Below are 20,123 nucleotides of genomic sequence, written 5' to 3'. Positions count from 1 at the left end.
CACATGATCACAACAAAGAAAACACTGTGTTATCTAAGAGATGTGAACTCTGATCTAAATTTGTCAGTTCTATGACATTTATATTTTGGGGTCTTAATATTATCTGGAAAACCCCTTCTTCGCTGTAGCTTGTTGTTTTATTTGTTATGCCAACAACCAGTACTTCATCTGATTGTCTCATTCATCAAATTAATTAAGTCCCTCGACACACTACGCAGACAGGAAATAATAACACTCTTCATTAAGCAGGGTGACTGCTATTAAAGTTGCGATGACAACTCAGCCTCTGCACTCATGGGAGAGACCATCCCCAATATCTGCACTCAATAATGGATTCAGGTTTCTATTTATATGCCCTCTCACTCTCACTATCTCTTTCGCTCTCCTCCTTTCACTCTGTCACTTGGCCAGCTCTCATAATAATTATAGCTGTTGGCTGTCACACAAAGGCTGTGACAGAAATAACCAAGGCCTGGGATGTGTACGTTACTCTCACCATCTAGTTGTAGCAGGGTAGAGTCAAATGATTCTGAACTTAAGAAACAATTTGTGTCAGAGGTAGAGTCTAAATGCTTTAAGATCAAAGACAAAGGTATGGTTTTATGAAGTTGGCAGCCAGGGGTGAAAGTGGTATCTTCAAGTTAAAGTACCATTTTCTCCACCGATCAAGCAATCTCTACTTGAGGTGAAACACAATGAAAATTGCATCACAGTCAAGGCTCAGGAGATTAGAGTGCAAACTGAGTGTTCGGTCAATTCAAAGCACCTGGGTTAAGGAAGGCCTGTCTGTTAATATAGTTTCCCACCATGCTTTAGGGCAAAAAGCTTGTACAGTGTGCAGTGAAGTCCCGTCTTTCACAATCTACACAGAATCTCTGTGATCAGCAGCGACCTCTGCTGGTTTGGACCATGAACGTCTCTGAACAGGTGTTTAAATAAAGTTTCTTTTGTTTACAGATTCACTCGAAAATGGCTACCATAGCAACCACGGAGAGCGCTGTGAAACCTCGCTCGGTAACTATCCAAAAGCTTATTTCGTGATTTCATTTCAATAACTTAAATGAGTCAACTGAGAGTTTTAAAGAAATTGAAATGCCTTGTTTTTAACTGGGAGTGTTTTTGTCAAATCAGCTAGTTCTAGCGTTCTTTATTTGTGCCAGCTAACGTTAGCTATCTTGCTCCAAGTTAAAGTAAAGCAACGCATTGCCAAAGTTTGCCAATGACTCAAAATAGCCCCTTGTTAGACCATAATTGATCGTTTCATACGACTGCAGTGTTTCCTGCATAGCTCAAGTGAACTTTCATGATATCAAGTAATTGTCCGAAAACGGATACCATGTGGCCTGATGGACAAAACTTGTTCCTGACTCAAAAGGGACTCGAGGTTCCATTATCGGACATGGAGGCATTTCAAACGTTATATATTGGATTCCCATTAACTACAATCAAAGTAACAACTACTCTTCCTGGGGTCCTCTGTAATGAAACCTCACACAGATTACACACTTTGACCATACTATGAAATATAATAAAAGTAAAAGTAACAATAAAAATAATAATAATAACTGAAAATGACTGACAATTCACGAAAATATGAAACAATCATTGACATTATTATTACTGCAATCATCACAATCACTGATTTTCACATGTATCATTGTTACAAATATATATATATATATATATATATATATATATATATATATATATATATATATATATATATATATATATATATATATAAAGGGCATCACTGTGACAGAAAATATTATATAGCTATAAAATCTTTTTGAAAGCAGTTTCACTGGTTGAAGTGGGGATAAGTTGTTACCAACTTTTGTTTTCCAATCGTCTTTGTGATGTGCTCTTTATCTGTGCTTTCCCCCTATGAATTGAGCATGAGAACGGAGGCCTCGGAGACCATCAGCCACACAATCCAGCCACAGTAAGCTGTGATGGTGACAGAGTGGCCAGCCGGGAGGCTGCAAAGTTCCTTAGGGAAGCTGAGAAGAACCAGAGACAGTATGTAAAGCAACTCAGGGTCATTTTCTTTTTTTAATTTTACACAACTCATTTTCACTATAGATATAAGGTATGCTTATCTATGATAATTGATACACATCTTAATGACAGTCGCAAAATACATTGTTTTGATCACCAAATGGAAACAGGACAAGAAAAATATCTTTAATTACTTTTTTCATTTAAGTAGAATTGAATATATTGAAGGAATACTCTGGTAAGGAATACCTGTGTTTTTGTACAGATATAACAAGTGATGAAACTGTGTCAAAATTAACCAAACTTTTCCTTGTGCTTCACAGGATAGAGAAGTTGGAGAAAGAGAGAACACTGATTTTTCAGTGCAGGAAGAATGGCTGGACTGATGTGTGTGGAGAGCTGGAGGAGTATGAGAAAGTGCTAGAGGGGAAAAGAAAAGATGATAGTCAGTCTTTCTTTACAATGCATACCCTTATTTCTTTGAATGTGTTGGTAGAGTACTCGACTTTATTGAGCTATTTTCTGATCTTCCTGCCTGCGAAGGCTTGTGAAGCCACAAGAGTAAACTTTAAAGTGCATGTACCCCCCCTCCCCATTATAATTGTCTCATTCTTATGTTCATTTTTGTCTACAGAGTCGCATCTTCAAAAGCAGCTGGTGAAAATCCACAATGGCGTGAGGAAATTTCAGAGACAGCTGATAGATGTAAAACCAACTCCTGTGTGTAAGTTGTGGATTTACAATGTTTCTTTTGTCATAACTTGAATCAAGGTGTTTACTTTTACTAAGCCAGCAGTACCTTCTTTCCTTCTTTCTTTTCTTCTCGTAATAAAGATCAATATTCATGTCTCTTTGAAACACAAACAGAAGAAATTTGTCCTGAGTTCCAGGCTTGACTGATAAAATAGCAGCAACTGTATTTTTATACACAAGATGACAATTGATTGTTATGGGGTAAACTACTAATCATCCATTTCCATTTCTTCTTTTTTCTGTTTTTGTTCCAGTGATTGAGAGACTAAAGGAAATCATGTCCGAGGTGGAAATCTGTATTAATACATTAAAAGAGGAACAGCGAGTGAGGTACCAGGATACATTCAACAACCTTGGACCACGTTAGCCTTGGGAATTACAAAAATAATAATAAAAAAACTACTTTTTCAGAGGCTTCAGCAAACTTATGGAGTCGATTTTGATGCAGACATGAGGAAAAAGTAGTATTAATAATAACAAATAACACCTACTGTAACCACATCTATTTAGAAATTCATAAAGATAAAAGCACGTGTGAGACTTGGAAAAACAGAACCACTGCCTTTTATGAGTGTTTGACTATTCAAAAAATGAAACATGTACTGTACTTTAAAATTAGTAACTGGTCTTTGTGTTCAATCCCCTTCTATCAGCTTTGAGAAACTTTTAAAGGAGGAATGGTCACACAGGCAGGAAGTCACTGCTTACGAGAAGAAGATTGAAAACTGGAGCCTTGCTGTCCCGTCAGAGAAACCCAAACAACACACAGCTACCTCTGTAAAGGTTTTTACTGTTGGATTTTCTCTGTTCTCTGTCATTTGCGCAACACTAAAGAGTATTGAGTCTTATAGATCAGTGGAAGTGGATATTTTTTGTCACCATTAAAACATCTTTTTTTGTATGCCTGACTCTTCTAAAAGTGCAGGTAGATTTTTGATCCCTATAGCATTATCTTTTTCATTAGACCAAACCTCTGCACAGAGATGTCCCCACTGAGGTCAGAGCACTGGAGGTTTTCCTACAGAAGACAGGAGGTCCCGATGGGGGCTGGGACCAGTATGACCACCAGACTTTCCTTAAAGTAAGACTTTTCTGGATAACTAGGGTTATAATTCATATTCTTACCTCCTTCTACTTGAAATCATGTAATGTCACTCAGCACCACTCTGTGATGATGATGTTTTACTTTGAGCATCGTCAGGACTTGCCAAGTCAAAAGGTGATGGCATTCTGTTTGACTTCTTCTGATCATTTCATTCACAGGTCTGGACAAAGCATGGTGGGCAGCCTGCATACAAGAAAGAGGCAAAACTGTATCTGCCCGGTAAAACAGTGGAGGAGATTGAGGAACACGATGATTGGTACCAGGAGCTGATTTACCTGCAAGACAGGAAGAGAGAGGTAGAGAGCCAGAACAGAATAAACTTCAGCTAAATGGGAAAATGAACCTAACCATTATAAAGATTGACGTCAAATGGGATATAATGTGTTTTTATTAGTCTCAAGTTGATGTTAATATTATTAACCTATTGATGTGTATGAGCACAAACTGTGAGGCTTAGAGCGCTTCTGTGCATGTATCAAGTCAATCTCTGTACTCAGATAAAACATGATGTAGCCTGGAGCTCATGAAGCACTTTTCGAAAGCAGTTGTACCGCCTCCACAATATTTGGTTTCTATTTTAACAACTCAATTTCAAACATTATCTAGGCTATTCGAAGATGGAAAGCTATCAAGCAACAGGAACGCCAAACCAGAATCCAGAGTCAGGAAGAAGCGGAGGAGGCAGAAAAGAGGGAGAAGGAGGCCAAGAGCAGGGCCCACCTACACAAGTGAGTCAGAGGAAAAACAGAATAAATTAAAGCGAGAAGAAGTGGGGCAGACATTGATTTCATGACTAAAGCAGTCAAATGCATAATATATAGGTCATAATATCCAACCAGGACTGATTATCATGCTCTGTGTTTTGTTGATCATATGAATTAAGAGAATTGAGTGACTTTATTTGCCCGTATTGTTGTTTTTGCTCTTAAAAGTTATTTTCTTTATATGTTTCAGGACTGAGGAGGAGAAGAGGGAGATAGCAAGGCAGCTAGTGGAGTGGAGGGAAGAGAGGAGAAAAAAGGAGGAGCAGGAAGAGGAGAAAAAACTGGCTGAAGAGATTCAATTCAGTCGACGAGCTAAGGTGATGCTGTCATAGAGTGTGTTTTGTTAATCAAATGAACCGATACATTTTATTACCCAGAAATATATTTCCATCTTTCCTTCTTAGGAAGAGCGCCGTCGCCAGCTAGAGGTGAAGCTGATAATTGAGGAGCAGCTACGGCTGAAGAAGGAGGAGGAGAAAGAACAGGAGAGGAGGAGGAGAGAGGAGGAACAGAGGGAGATGGATGAGAGGAGGAGGGAAGCGACAAAGTGCATCAAACACTTAAATGAAAGGGTACAAAGTCAATGTATCATTGAGAAACACATGACTAATTATTTGTCTGTTTTGGCCCAGAGTGCCCCCCTGGTGTCACTGGTTTCAAGGGCTAGATTGTAGTTGTGAGGATATTTGAAGTTTTACCACTTTTTAAATGTGGGGAAAAAACAGCATCTCAGGCTTATAATACTAATTAAAGTTTTCTATTCATAGTAGAGTATGATCTTTGTCTCTATCTTTCTGCAGGACCTTCACAAGGTGGAGGCAAAGCTTCAGGAGAAACAACAGAAAGAAAAAGAGGAGGAGGAAAGACAGAAAAGAATTGCTGCAAAGTTAAAGCAGAAGGTAAGGGAGAAGTATCATCAAAATACATCAACCTTTGTAACCTTAAATACCCAGGTTACTTTTTTTGCCTTTCATTCAGGTGGATGGCCACGTCAGCAGAGACACCTCCAGGCTCACTAGACCCACGAAAGGCTGGGAGGAGCGGATGAAACACATTGGACCTTCAGGAGGGGGGCCTGTTCTTCAAATGTCTCATAGGTTTGTATTGCCATGTACTGCTTTTTGTGATCACTGAGGTACACTGCCATAAGACAATTGTTTTCTAAATCAATGTTAACTTTTTTTCATTTCACAGGGCCATTCCTACTTGGAGACAAGGCCTATGAAGGGAACCACAGAAGGTGGTTTAAACAGTTCTAAAGAAGATTCAAGACATTTTCTGTTTTCAAAGGAATTACATGGAATTACATTACATGAAAGAAGGGCATAAGATAGGAACAGCACATTGTGCATTACACAGCATTTTGTACATTTCAGATTTCAAATTATTCATTGGGCCAAATCCATATATGTATGAAACATTTTTTTTCAATGAAACATTTTCAGTTCAATTTTTGTGCATATTTCACAACTTCTTTTTTTTTCTCTATTTTACTGCTTGACTGTCAACAGTCCTTGACTGCTTTGTGTGTGGGTTGATATAGATACACTTCCTTGAAATACAAACCAAAGCAGGCTTTTAATGTAAGAAGACATTAAAATTGTGGAAAGGGAGATATTTTTTGCTAATTATCTCCTTATGGTTCTGAGTGGTAGTGTGTAGTTGGGTCCTCAAAATATTACAACACTGCATTTTGGCCTTCTTGTACGTGCTTTTACTTTGAAAATTGAACGCACCGGAAAAGATTCCTCATAGGTGCGGATGCAAAGATGGCGGAAGAGGACAGCCAGTTTGAAGAATTTGAGCAAATAGACTTTTTAAGGGATCGACATGTACGGTTCTTCCAGAGAACACTTCAGGTGTTACCTGAGAGATACGCATCGCTTGAAACAACCAGGTGAGTTATCCAGAATGAAGAACTTTTCAGTGGTTGATGTGTTTTGTTGAAGAAGTTGACTAGCTTCCGAGCTAGCTGTGGAATATCAGCCGTTAGAATGGAGGCTCCGCGTAGCGTGCTAGCACTGACAGTACACGTCAAGTTCTGACTGTGTGGCTCTAATATAAAGAGGAAATAACGGTTCATTTCAGTTTGAATCCCTGACTAAACCAGATGACATTGGAAACGAGGCAATGCTGTAACGGTTGAAGCCGCAAGGGCTCACGTACCATTGACTATCTGATTTCCTGTCAGTTCTGTATAATTTAAAGAGTCATATTCCTGGTTGATACAGCTTGCTTTATAGATTGAAGTAAAACAGCGGTCAAGTATCAACCAGTTATGCAGTTTTTCAAGCACTGTCTATAACCCAAAGATACTGTTAACCTCCCAAGGTTTTATCCTCTGAATTTGTGCATCGCCCTAACTGAATTTCTTATGCAAATGATTACAACTGTATACCCATCTTGTGCATTTTCTTTCAGATTGACTATCCTATTCTTCGCCCTGTCTGGTCTGGATGTGCTGGACGCTTTGGATGTAATTGATAGAAATGTTATGATTGAGTGGATCTACTCCCTTCAGGTTCTGCCCACAGAAGACCGTAAGTCCCATAACTTCCTCCTTTCACTGCAAATTAAAACAAATAATATAAAGAGACACACAAAATGAGTCCAATCTCGTCTGACATGGACATATAGGTGTTTAAGTCATCAACTATGTAACAATAGAACATCATGAAATAGGATATGCTCTGGGCATGGGATGTTGATATCATACCAATCAGTTTGGTTTTTATTTTGTTGAGTAAATCCTATTACTGTTATGGCTTATCCTAAAGAACACAGAGAGAACATGTTGGAGAGAGGATGTGTGAATCTCCACCCAAAGAAACAGTACTTGAGTTCAATGTGAGAACAAAGGGAACCTACCTCTGTTTGTTGTGATGAGGGTCTGTGGTGTAGGGTGGCTGCTTTATTGGGGAGCAGAGACAGTTACTATTTTACTAACATGGTAATTTCTTTAAGCATACACAATGTAAATATTTAGTAACTGTAAAATCTGGCCTCAAGGTGTCCCCCTAACCAAACCTATTCCATCCTATTTCCATCTCTGTTTCTCTCTTCATTAAAAAAGTTTGACAGTAAATACTTAATGACTTGTTTTTTTTCTATCCTTAACAAGCCACTCTGTGCCATCTGTTTAGCTGCCCACTGAGTTAATTATTCAAAACATCAACAGAAATCAAATTGGGATAGCCGTGCTTGATTGGCCTCATTTATGCAGCTGCCATATGTTGGCTGTCTGGCTGGTTTCCTGTCATTAAATGCAAAAATACAACTTAGGAGGCACTTCTTAATGTTTCATCAGTATGGAAATACATGTGTAGAAGGGTTGTTAAGACGTTTAACGGCTGTTGATGGGTGTTGTTTCTGTCTAAGTGAGCACAGGTGGGTTGAATGTATGCACCTGTTTTTATCAAGGTAATTTATGTAGAAAGTTGTGTCGGCATCTGTGCGAATATCTGTCTCTGGTGTTGTTGTAAGTATCATTTAAAATCAAGCAGAGAGTTATGTAAACATGAGTATGTTGAAAATGTTGTCCAGTTATTCTTCCCAGAAAACTAAACTGAAGATCAAGTGAGTGCACTGCAAAACAGTTAAGATATTACAAGCCTGGTAGTCCAAAATGGTAATGGCATAAGTAGATTTTAGATTTTGTTGAAATATTGGTACCCTTTTTGTGCCACTACCCAATTTCACATGTTTCTACCAAAGCCAGTAGATGGCAGTAGCATACTTTTTTAACAAGCAAAGTATCTATGCAGCATTTTGCTGAAGGTCAGTGGAGCAAGAACCAGTTTCTAGGATAGAAGAGTGATCATTTGTCCTTTTCATGTTTCTCTTGGTGTTCACTAACATCTTACCCTTCTGTCCTCCCGTGAATCTTTTCCAGAGTCCAACCTGAGTCGTTGTGGGTTTCGAGGATCCTCACATATTGGGATTCCTTACAGCACTAAGGTACTGGGTAAAGTCATATTGTCAAAAAAGTAGATTTAAAAAGTTTAGACCCCCAAGTACTTAAGGCTTATGATGTTATTAACAAGTAAAAAACAAATTTTCCTTTAGAAATGTTTTATATAAAAAAACACATTGAGATTTTCTTTCCTTGCATTGCAGTGGTATGAATAACTCAATAACATATCCTTCAGGGTCCAGGCGTGCCCCATCCATATGACAGTGGCCATGTAGCCATGACCTACACCGGGCTGTGCTCCCTGCTAATACTGGGAGACGACCTGAGCAGAGTTAACAAACAGGCCTGTTTGGCCGGTCTAAGAGCACTGCAGCTGGAGGATGGCAGGTCAGTGAACACACACATGAGCGCACTCACACCCTGTTTCAATCTGACACATTCACCTTGACTAAGTACACCTGAGGATGTGTGTGCACTGGATGTTGTAATTCAGCATGACATCAGCTGACGTATGGTGCTACAGTTGTACACACATACACACACAAACAGTCATTCTTTAACAGAAAAACTTCTCATGTCTGACCTACAGGACAGTCTTTAGAAATAAATGTATTATGAGCTTAATCTTGTCTCTTTGTGCGTTGGACATATTGGATTGTAAATGTCAACAAATGAGGTAACATTGGGCTCCTTCTCTCTCCCTTCCTGATCCTGTTTTTAGTTTCTACGCAGTGCCAGAAGGAAGTGAGAATGATATACGGTTTATCTACTGCGCGGCCAGTATCTGTTACATGCTGGATGACTGGTCAGGCATGGACATCCAGAAAGCCATCGAGTACATCAGAGGAAGTTTGGTAAGAAGACTGAGTTTATGTGAACAGACAAGAAGGCTGCCCTCTAATGGTGCAACAGTGTCTTGTCAGTTGAATGGAACGGCTTGGCCACCCACTTTCAGTTGGTGCCACTATGCTTAGAAATCCTTCATTTATAATGAATGGAGAGTTTGAGCAGAGCATCATGGTCTTTTCCTGTCCTGGCACAGAACAGCCTGTTTGAAGTCCATGATGTGGTACATGAGGGATATTTTTGTCAGATTGTTGACTGATGTTTAGCTCAACCTGCACATTGCCTCAGTGTTTGTGTTTCCTTCAGACACGGGGCTCATCAAAGTAACTGGGTGAGGTTTTGGCTTCTGAAAGTTGTTGCCTTCATCTTGTTTATAATTAAAGTCTGTAGAGAGAGTCTCCTGTTCATCTTTGAACTTCTGTGTGTTATAAACACAATAATCTGTCTCCATGTAACTTCCTTACAAAGCACACTTATTGTGATATCCAAAAATATCTTTGGCAAGATGGGTCTAGTTGTTTGTGGATGTTTGTATAGAGAAACCACCAGATGAAAGATGGCTTAGTGTGGAAAAGGCCCAGAACTGTAGACAAGTTCAACAGCAACACTATAGTTTCACTGACAATGAATGATGCCAGTATCATTTTACCAACTTTGTTGTTATGGTCTGATCAGAATAGACAAAACAAGCAGACAGCTGTTTGTTTTTCTCAAGAGTCTTCCATCCGTTGTTGAATTTGTAGATTTATTTCTGTGAGAGCTTCTTTTCAGACATAAAATTGCTTTTATAGTTTTACACACTTCGTAATTGTATAGATTGTCCAGGGAGAAAAGGCTGTTACTTATTATAAACTGACTTCTAAGTTAGATGAAACTTTATAAAACTGTTTCAGAAAATGTCCAATTAAAGCCTCGACTGAACCATAGTCACTGTACTACGCAGGCTAAAATGTGCTTGGGTAAAAACAAGCAGCAACCTCTGATTTACAAATAAAAAACAATAATGCTGAGGTACCGAAACCTACCACTATGAAAGTGTTTCTTTTTCAGAGGCTTCTTAATTTTGGGGATCTCTGACAGGAACTTTGTTAAAATTCCCATCATGAATGAAGAAACATGTTCACAGCCTTGTACAGAAAGTATTTGGTCCCACAGTGCAATTTGCATTTGATGAATCTGTTTTGTATTATATTAAGCTTTAAGTTCTGCTTAGATTTTCAAAAACGGGAGGTGTAGCACAGGAATCGTTCACTTGATTTGATTGTAAAGTGAGTGAGCTCATCGACCACCCTGATGTCTGCCTTTATGCTCAGGGTTTTCTACAGTCTACTGAAAACATGATGTACTGTTGGGCACTTTGTGACGCATCCTTTACCATCATTTCATGTATGGATGAATGTAACTTGTACTGTTGAAGCTTATTTTTCAATCAGCAGGAGAATTTAAACTACAAATACTTCTTAGCAAAAAAAACAAAAACAATATAAGAGCAAGAAGAACAGATAAAAATAATGGTGGTTATCTTGGTAGATGATTCACACAGTTGTAGAGGTGTTAAAAAATATTGACATAGCAATTTATGGCGATACTTTGACCTGTGATAAAATATCGATATTTCAACTTTTGATATGAACATTTTTGTTTAACTAAAAATTCATGTTTTTGGTGAGTTTGAAGTACAATACGTCTCCCATACCTCCACTGTGATGGATGGCGCTGAATAGCTACTCCACTGTATGTTGCCCGTAGACTGTGTGATGAATATGATCTCAAAGTACATTCAAAACATTTTATTCCTAAACTTGATGCTGTGGGTTTTAATGCTGTAAACATCAATGTTTTCTCTGTATCCTTGGTTCAGTAAGTTTAAAATCATTTTAAATTCAATTTTCACACTGTAGTAAAATGATAAGATAATAATCATAGTCATGTTTTGTGCAATATTAGATGATTTATGAGTAACATTGGTTACACCAAGTGACATTTATCAGTCAACAACTGATCACGTCTTTCACCCAATAATTGTTTTGCAACATTAGTTTAATGTCACCGTAGTTTAAGTGACATACTTGATGCACTTTAAGTTTTCATGTTAAGTGTATGTGTGAAACACTGCATCTGACTTTCATTATTTCAAACACAATAAATAGCTAACTGTACAATATTGCAGTGTATCACAATATTGTGATACCATCGTATCATGACCCAAGTATCATAATGTGTATTGTATCATGAGGCTCTTGCCAATACTCACCCTTACACAGTTGTGTCTTGGTTAATTAGATGAAATAAAAAGTATGAAATGTTTCAGATGAATGCATCACATCTGAGCGGAGTCTTATTGAAACATCCTGGAGGACATTTTGGTTTCGTGAGGGGATGTTTCATACTTGGGTTTTATCCTGTCTTCTTATAAAAAAGGGAACTTTTAATGTTTTTTTCCTTGTCCTTTCTGCAGTCATACGACAGTGGGTTTGGCGAAGGCGCTGGGCGAGAGTCACATGGTGAGTCTAATAATGTTGTCATGCGTTACACTTTGTTCAAGATATGAAATGTGAGTTTGACTGCTCATCAGGGGAGAAACGTCTCAGTCAGAGATAACAAATAGAAATCAGCACACGAGGCAGCCCTGACCAGTTTCCTGTTTTAAAGCCCCAAAGTTCATGTTAAATCAAAGCATGTACTGGAGAGAGCAAGAGAGAGACTGATGGGACTAACTGGTTTAAAGGATTAGCCAATAAAATCCATAGCTGTACATACATAACCCAACCCCCACTCAAATTAAAACCTTATTATTGTGACACAAAAGCCTTCCTCCTACTCACAGGCACATTTCTCAGGAATGTGAGCGCAGAACATGGAGCACATCTGTAGCCACCTTTTGATAAAGCAAAGCTAGCATTTAGTGTTTACTTAGCTACGGACTGTAATTTGTTTCCATTTCCGTCATGGCGATGAATTCAGATTGATTAAAGGCTTCTTTGAGATTCTGCTCTGAGTGCAAGCCAATCATACATCAGCACAGAGATAAGCGTGTGTTTGTACAGCACCAAGACCTCCCACGCTGTGTGCTTTCCATGAGCAGTTATTTTACACCTTTTTATTTATGAATCCTGTTTATCCCACTTTGTAATTCAGCATCCAAAAAAACACTCTTTAATTTCCTGTTTGTGCGGTATGTGCTCTAGTTTCTGAAGAGGAAGAATGACTTTTTTTCTGAAAACGTTCTCAAGAAATTTCCAAGTTTCTGTGAACCCTGTATTAGATTCAAAGTGTATATACTTGTGTAATTATGACACCTGTTGTTATAGTAAGCAGTTTTTGATTCCCCACCTCTGTGTTTGAGCCACATTTATATTCATCCCTTTTGATATCATTTTGCCCCCGGCAGATCGAGCATGAATGAGCAGAGACAAGTGCAAAGTGTTGGCAGATTTACACGCCTGACCCACACACTTCCTTACACCTTGTTTTTGTGTGCCTCCCTCTCACATAAACACAGATAAGTAGCCAGAGATGGAGATAGTGTTTAAGAATGAGTTAAAGGCACAGTGACACTTAGCAGTTGACAGGTTGTAGAAAGTGATGGATGGCGGCTGGTTGTGCCTGTTGCACTGATAACAGCCTGTCATCAATCTATAAGCAGACTTGGGATTGTGTGAGTATCGCTTTGGCGATGCTCATTCAGCCCCCAAGCAGAAGGTACTGTTGGAAACACAAAGCCACTGCACTTACTTTTCATTGAAATACTTTCAGTGCTGATTTTTTCCCCCCAAGTCTTGGTGTCACTTGCAAACATTTCTCTGAGTTCAAACTCTGCTCTGTTTTTATTACTTCAGAAAAAAAGGTGGAAAGTGAGTGTGTGACATACCATCAGATACTTTGTTTAAGGGGCCACATAGACATGCTCTGTTTTTACTGCAGTGCTGCATAACCTTTAAGCTGTCTCTCATCAGTACATTACATTATTATGAATTTCCATTTTAATTATATCCACCAAGGAGGTTATGTTTTTGGGAGAGTTTGTCTAAAAAATAAAATATGTACTGGGCCATCATAATTTTCAACACTGTCAGGTAACAAATTATCGTACCAACTTGCAACTAACACCAAATTGTAGCAGACAGTCTGCTAAAAGGGAGTATAAAGGGAGCATGACAATCACAATATGCTTGGTGGAGGTCTGCACTTTCTGAGTGCTTTTCTGGTTCCTTATGTATCTCCATCTCTCTCACCTCTAGGTGGCTGGACATACTGCTCTATAGCCTCTCTGTGTCTGATGGGTCGCCTGGAGGAGGCGCTGAGTCAGCGGGAGCTGGACAGGATCCGGCGCTGGTGCATCATGAGGCAGCAGACTGGTTTCCATGGCCGCCCCAACAAACCTGTAGATACATGCTACTCCTTTTGGGTCGGGGCTACGCTGGAGGTACAGAAGACAAATTCATGCATTTACCCTCTCCTGCATGCAATAACATGTTCACCACACTGAAATATTGCATACTAGAGTAGTAGATGGAGTTTGTGATTGAGAGGATCCTAGAAGTGCAATAACATGCACAAAATATCGTGAGCATACAGACTTGCACTGTCAAATCAAATGAGTTAATCACCCACATGCAAAAAGACACGACATGAAAAAGTGTGAGCAGCATGTGGGTCATTACTCTGCCAGAGGTACGCGCATAGACACATGATCTAAAAGGCTGTGAGCTCAACTGTGAACTGCTATGAGTAAGCCAACAAGACACACATGCACGCTCCCTCACACTCATAAACAAATCGGATGCACAAAAACTGTGAATTTCTGGGTCAGAACTGTGCCACAGGGGCAAATTTTCACACTCACACAAGATATTTGTATATGGTTGAGGTGAAGCCGACACTAAGGAATGATGTTTTCTTTTCTATAAGTGGGAGAATATAAAAGGTCAGGTCTGTAATATAACTGGTTTGCTTTCATGTGTAACTTAAGACCTTTATTAACTTATTTTCTCTACTCTCTTGTCTCAGCTGTTAGACGTCTTCCAGTACACAAACTTTGACAAGAACAGGAGCTTCATCCTCTCCACTCAGGATCGATTGGTGGGGGGATTCGCCAAGTGGCCAGACAGTCATCCAGGTGAGTGACTTGACGTGAAAAGACAGTTGTGTATATTGTGTGGGTTTTGTTTCAGTGTTTCTATTTCACAGAAGGTTTCAGGATTTGGCATCCTTTGGTGGGAACAAATATACAAATTATTACTGTTCATTCTTTGGTAACTTTTAAATTACCTACCAAGTACAAAAGATGGCAGATCTAAGCAGTTTCGATGGCTTTCTCTGTGGGCTGAAGAGTTTCTACCCTGCCCTCCACAGGTGCAACCAGGTCAGGGTGGAGCTGCAGGTGGCAGTTGTACATTGAGATCAATGGAAAAGCTCTTGTAACCTTAAACCTCTGAAGTGTACTTCTTTGTGTGTGTACGTGTTCCCGCTCACCCATGTAATGTGTAATTGATAAGGCGATTGTTTGCAGGTAGCCCGAGGGCAGAGGAGATCGAGCTCCTCACATTTCAGGAGCAAGGCAGAGTCGAAACAATGAAGCAAAGAGATGCTGTTCTCACAAAGCCTCAGAGATACCACTGAACAATACAGAGTTTAAGGAAATAAAAGGGACACTGTTGCAGTATAGGTTCAGATAGAATTGGACTTGAACTGCGTGGTTGTGCACAGTTACTGATGCTCAGGAACTGGTTTGAGAAGATAGGAGGGAAAAAAAAAAGGGAGGACAAAAGAACGTGCTGCCTCTACCTGGACCAGATCTTTGAATGTTTAACAAAAACAGGTCAATGGCTTTGGTTGTCCTGGTAGAAAAAGCTTAAAACAACGTGAGATTAAATTTTAACCCAAATTAATTTTAGTCCATATAGAGTAACTGGTTGTCTTGATTCGAAGAAACAGAATGTTTCTTTTTTGTTGTTCAGTTCATTTGACTGGTTGGTTTAAAATGGCCACAAAAATCAACAGTGATACTTCACACAATGACAAAAGCTTTAAAAAAAAGGAGTTTTTACCTGGTTATTGTTTATTATTGAGGTTGTTTTTAAGCGTAGAAACCAATGGTCAGATAAGGCAGTAAACAGCTGATGCCACATACAAGTCCTGCTCCTCACTTTTACTGTTTTTTAAAGCCACATGTACCTACTGAACACCTCAGCTGAGCTCTTCTCTTGATTCAACCTGACAGAACTTGAAAAACAACTTGTCAAAAGCCTTCCTATAACCAGACATGTACTTCTCTTTTTGAAATTAGTGATCAGTGGATCTTTGTTTAAGCACGAGTTTTGGTATTTAGCTGTTTTAGCTCACTCTGTAAAATCTCATGGTGTTGTTTTGATGTGTTATGCTCCTAATGTTTATCTGTCAATTGAAAAATAACTCTATCAGATCTGGCCTTAAACCTTGGATTCATGAAGACATCATGTGTCGTCTTCTTCCAGTCTCTGGTCTGGCCTTGAGCCCTCGCTCCTGATTGATGCAGCTAATGTTGCTGGGATTGATTCTGTTCCCAATCAGCTGTCATTTCATTATAATTCAATTACTGCTCCATTTACTGGCCCGTGCAGCTTTTACCCAGGTCTCATGGGAGAGGAGGGGTCATGGGGCCATAATATGTGAATTATTTATATCTTCTCGGAGGAGGTAGATAATAAAAATAATGCCTCTGTAGAATGGTTTTCTTTGAGGGAATGGTGGCTATTGTTTTATTGATTTATTAATGGAACATGCGGTGACAAAGACATTTTCCTTTTCTCTGTGCTGAAGTCTACTGACCTGTCACATGCTCTCTAATCCACCAGACCCCCTCCACGCCTACTTAGGACTGTGCGGTCTGTCTCTGATCGGAGAGCCCAACCTAAGGAAGGTCCACCCTGCTCTTAACATCACCCAGAGAGCCTTTCAGCACCTCCAGCAGCTGCAGCAGACATGGAGGGACAGCGCGGGCAGCTGCAGCAGACAGCACTGACAGCAGGATGGTCCACAGTGTGTCTGTCTCTGAGCAGGTTCAGTAATCAGGAGCATCTAACAGTAACAGTCTTTGAAAGGCAACTGGACATGTGCTGTGTGTCCTAGAGACCGCCAGACATTGATCTGAGAAGCCTCCGCGTTTCAGGGAGCTTCAGAGACTCCTGTTTTTGACATGGAGCTGTCCATGTAAAGCAACATTTTTGTTTAGCAATATAAGCCACACTTTTTTGCTGCTTTTTTATTCGTAGATGGTAAGAAGTTATTGTATGGATTATGGATTTTTGGAGGAAAATGATGTGCCAGAAAGTCAAATTTGAGTCGCTGGAGACTTTGGGGTTGGGGGGTGTAATCCTGATGGCTCAATTTTGCAATTTTTCATTGCTTTTCTTTGGCTACACAAAAGCTACACATGAAAACACAAAATTCACTTACTGTACAACTAAATAAGAGCAGACACTTCAGGCTACAGGCTTTTTTCTCTAAATTACATTGTTATTTATCTGGAAACACAACAACTAAAAAAACATATCATCCTTTAAATAGATCTTTCTTAACCCTCACAAAGTATCTCCTCTTAGGCATTTCTCTCCCCATACAGTTCTTCTTGCCTCTCCACCCTTCTTGTACCCTCTTCCTGATGTTCCCTTCTTCAAAGCCTCAAGCTCCCCTGTCCCAAAGGTGATAGCAGGCTGGCAGTTTAGCTCCCTGCTGTTTCACTACTGCAGGCTTTGTTCATCCATTAAGAGAGATTTCAATGGTGATTCAACTGCTGGGCTGAAATTAATGAAAAAAAAAACAGCCAACAACCACCTGAAGGGCCAGGGCTTTGATTTAGGAAATAAAGCAAAAATCTTACTAGAAAGAAGATTACCCAATGAGTGTAGCTAAAGGCCTTATCATTTCAGATCCAGATTTTAGTGCTCAGTCACCCCGAGGCCTACAGAATGGAAATAGATTAGGCCTCTTAAGGGACGGAGGGGGAAAATCCCTTCTTTTCTGCAAGGTTTTGCACGTCAATTTTAGCCGCAGATCCCCTCCTGACATCCCCTGAACCTTGAACCCTGAGCTGCTTTCCTTTGCCAGCTTTCATCCTTCCTTTAAGGCACCATCCAGCCTGAAATCAATGAGACCAAAAGATAAAAGAGTGATTTTGTAACTTGAGGATATGTATTCTTTTGAGCACCACTGAGAATTGACTTGTTATTTTAAGAACACAAAGGACTCAAGGCAAAGAAACATAGAACAATACACACAAGCAAAATGTGCCACAGAAACAATCAGATGTGTTGGTCACTTCCCTTCAAGTCCTGAAATGTTGACTTCCACCAAGATGAGGGTTTGTACACCTGGATGCTCTTGTTGACTACTCATTGTCTGCACAGACGTTCAGAGCTCTCAAAACAAGACATTTAAATGTAATACTATCTTACCATGAGGATAAGATTAATTCTGTGTAAACATCATCCTACTCCACTAGCCTGAAGTGCTCCCAGCAAGCAACATTTCCAGCTTCACAGGTTCCTGTAGCTCTCGACTGAGGCCACACCCTTTGATAATAAGGCCACACTCACAACACACACCTGCTCCCTGAGTGTGGAGGAGACAATATCTCAGCAGAAATACTGCCTGTAATGCGTCACCTACGGGAGTCTACTGTGTGACTGGATACAAAAATAGTACCCACTCCTGTGTTTTTCCCTCCAACGAATGAAATGAAGCTGGCCTTGTCTGCCTTCCCGCCAAGTTGGCCTCGTTTTTCAAGCGTGAAAAACCTAGCAGGGAGACGGGGGAAAGGAGAGAAGAGAGGGGGAGAGGTGAATGAATAAATAATTTCAGCCATCTATTATTGAAGTAAACTGTCAGAGGCTTAAATCTCCTCTCTGAAGCCTGACCAAACATGCAGTGTTTTTCAGCTTTGTTTTGGTGCATACACAATAGCTGTCCATCCAACTTTTTACTCATTAGTGTTACATTTTTGTAACTTTTACTTTACCTAAAACAGTCTTGTTACAGCTACGCTTGCAGACCACTTTCCTTTCATTTCTGTTAAATACATCAGAATATTTAAGAAGTCAACCTTTTGGAAATGTCTGTTTTCCCTGCAGCTGTCAAACTTATAGTCTGGTGTCAAGTGTTTGTTTCGTAGCAACAGAATGCTCTAAATCTGAGGGGTCCTGAGTCAAACAATGCACTGTAAGGAATCGATCAAATCTCCAGTTGTTCTCTGTAAGTGACTACTTATTCTGCTGCCTTCTGCTGGGATCTGCTGTGTACATAATGAGCGAAGATAACTCCCGAAAACTTGACTCTGAAACTCTGAAATGTGCCTCATGTAACATTATTCTGTGGACGCTCTCTGTGTGCCCTCTCTGTGATCAGCATGCCTAAATTAGGCGCAGCTTGGCTGTAAAGCAAGGCACTGAAAACAAGTGACCTCGGATTCTTCAGGAAGTCAAACACCTCAGCAAACTTTTCCTCCCTTTATCTTGGTAAAGCTCACCAAACCAATCAGACAAAGGCTTCCTGATAGAGGTCGTTCCGCTGGATGTCTGATGTGTTTTCAGAAGAGAGAGAAGCATTAATTCTAACAGAACAGAAGCCATAAATGCTTGCTCCACTAAAAAAAAGGATGATATATTGGATGAATGGATTTGCCTCAAGTGGGAGTTATATTTGCATCTTTGCTTCATCATGCTGTGGTCAACGCCCACAGTCCCAGGAAGAGAAGGGACGAGGCTTTGCGCTTTCAAGCCAACTGCAGTAAAATCTGCCTGGACCCTTAAGAGAATCACAATCTACTTTTGTGATGCAGCCAAAACGCCACATAAGGATGACTTGAACCCTTGCTTTGTTATCAACTAATATACAAAATGTTATAAATAATGTAACAACAAATGCAATGGAGTTTATTTTTTCTATGCTTTGTAGAGATAATGAGTGTAGATAAATATGTAAATGTCTATAAATATGTGACAAGTGCTCAAGATGAATTGATGTTTACAGCTCCAGCTATCATCCCTGAGGTGGTTAGAGGAATTGGAGATGCATAAAGTGATACCCAATGTATTATAGCACTTCAGCTTTCAATCTGAGGACAGGGCTGTTGGTTTTAGCTTGGCAGTGCACACTGTATTTATGGTGAATAAAATGGCGTACTAACTTTTTCAACTCTGTGTGAATTGTGTCTGTTCAACCATTGTGCTTCCGAGGGTTGCTTCTGGTTCAAAACTGTGTGACTGCGTGGTTCATTGAACTCTGAGGAAATCTGTCCCATAAATGGACAGATAAACATGCTTCGAGTGGGCTCAGACAGAAAAAGATCAGTTAGTCTTGATCAGTCTTTTGAATTTTAATTGCCTACCTACAAAGAGAGGTTTGCACACTGCAAAAACTGAAATCTTATCAAGTGTTTTTGTCTTATTTCAGTAGAAAATTTCTTTATAGACTCGATATGAGTCAAATTCACATGATCAATCCAGAAAAATGTCTTGTTTTAAGTTATTTAAGGACAAAAATGAGGTCTGAATTGCTCGTAACCAGTAAAAAAGTCTGCCAATGGAACAAGAGAAAAGTTACTTGTATTAAGACGTTGTTCTAGTCTCAAGGAAATTTTCAAGCAATTTTTTCTGGTTCCATTGGCAGATTTTGTTACTGGTTACAAGTGATTCAAACCTCATTTTTGTACTCTGATAACTTGAAACAAGACATTTTAATGGATTGATAAGTTGAAAGTGGC

At 39.6% G+C, this 20,123-nt stretch overlaps 2 protein-coding genes across 3 annotated transcripts; both read left to right on the top strand.

Annotated features, from left to right (window-relative positions):
• The first annotated feature begins 914 nt into the window (after nucleotides 1-914).
• ccdc112 (coiled-coil domain containing 112) lies at nucleotides 915-6,035 on the top strand. Of its 2 annotated transcripts, none has more exons than XM_074670208.1 (14): nucleotides 915-1,014; nucleotides 1,898-2,022; nucleotides 2,325-2,446; nucleotides 2,636-2,725; nucleotides 3,009-3,084; nucleotides 3,408-3,531; nucleotides 3,719-3,835; nucleotides 4,018-4,155; nucleotides 4,466-4,587; nucleotides 4,814-4,940; nucleotides 5,028-5,195; nucleotides 5,424-5,522; nucleotides 5,602-5,720; nucleotides 5,818-6,035. In XM_074670208.1, the coding sequence occupies exons 1-14, from the start codon at nucleotides 970-972 to the stop codon at nucleotides 5,846-5,848; spliced, it is 1,503 nt and encodes a 500-aa protein (XP_074526309.1). In that variant the 5' UTR covers nucleotides 915-969; the 3' UTR covers nucleotides 5,849-6,035. The 2 variants fall into 2 exon arrangements, with proteins under 2 accessions (XP_074526309.1, XP_074526308.1); XM_074670207.1 differs by having other exon boundaries at nucleotides 3,408-3,537; nucleotides 5,818-6,034.
• Nucleotides 6,036-6,260: 225 nt separating this feature from the next.
• On the top strand, nucleotides 6,261-19,539 carry pggt1b (protein geranylgeranyltransferase type I, beta subunit). The gene is made up of 9 exons (XM_074670209.1): nucleotides 6,261-6,520; nucleotides 7,045-7,163; nucleotides 8,516-8,580; nucleotides 8,772-8,923; nucleotides 9,258-9,390; nucleotides 11,841-11,886; nucleotides 13,624-13,808; nucleotides 14,393-14,501; nucleotides 16,219-19,539. The coding sequence occupies exons 1-9, from the start codon at nucleotides 6,393-6,395 to the stop codon at nucleotides 16,383-16,385; spliced, it is 1,104 nt and encodes a 367-aa protein (XP_074526310.1). The 5' UTR covers nucleotides 6,261-6,392; the 3' UTR covers nucleotides 16,386-19,539.
• Nucleotides 19,540-20,123: the final 584 nt, after the last annotated feature.

The sequence above is a fragment of the Halichoeres trimaculatus genome, unplaced genomic scaffold (assembly GCF_033239565.1).
Source record: "Halichoeres trimaculatus isolate MK-OKI-2021-1 unplaced genomic scaffold, fHalTri1.1 fHalTri1_scaffold_5, whole genome shotgun sequence".
NCBI classification, from domain to species: Eukaryota; Metazoa; Chordata; class Actinopteri; order Labriformes; family Labridae; genus Halichoeres; species Halichoeres trimaculatus.
The sequence above is the reverse complement of the archived record's forward strand: the minus strand, read 5'-3'. Positions and strand labels throughout refer to the sequence as shown.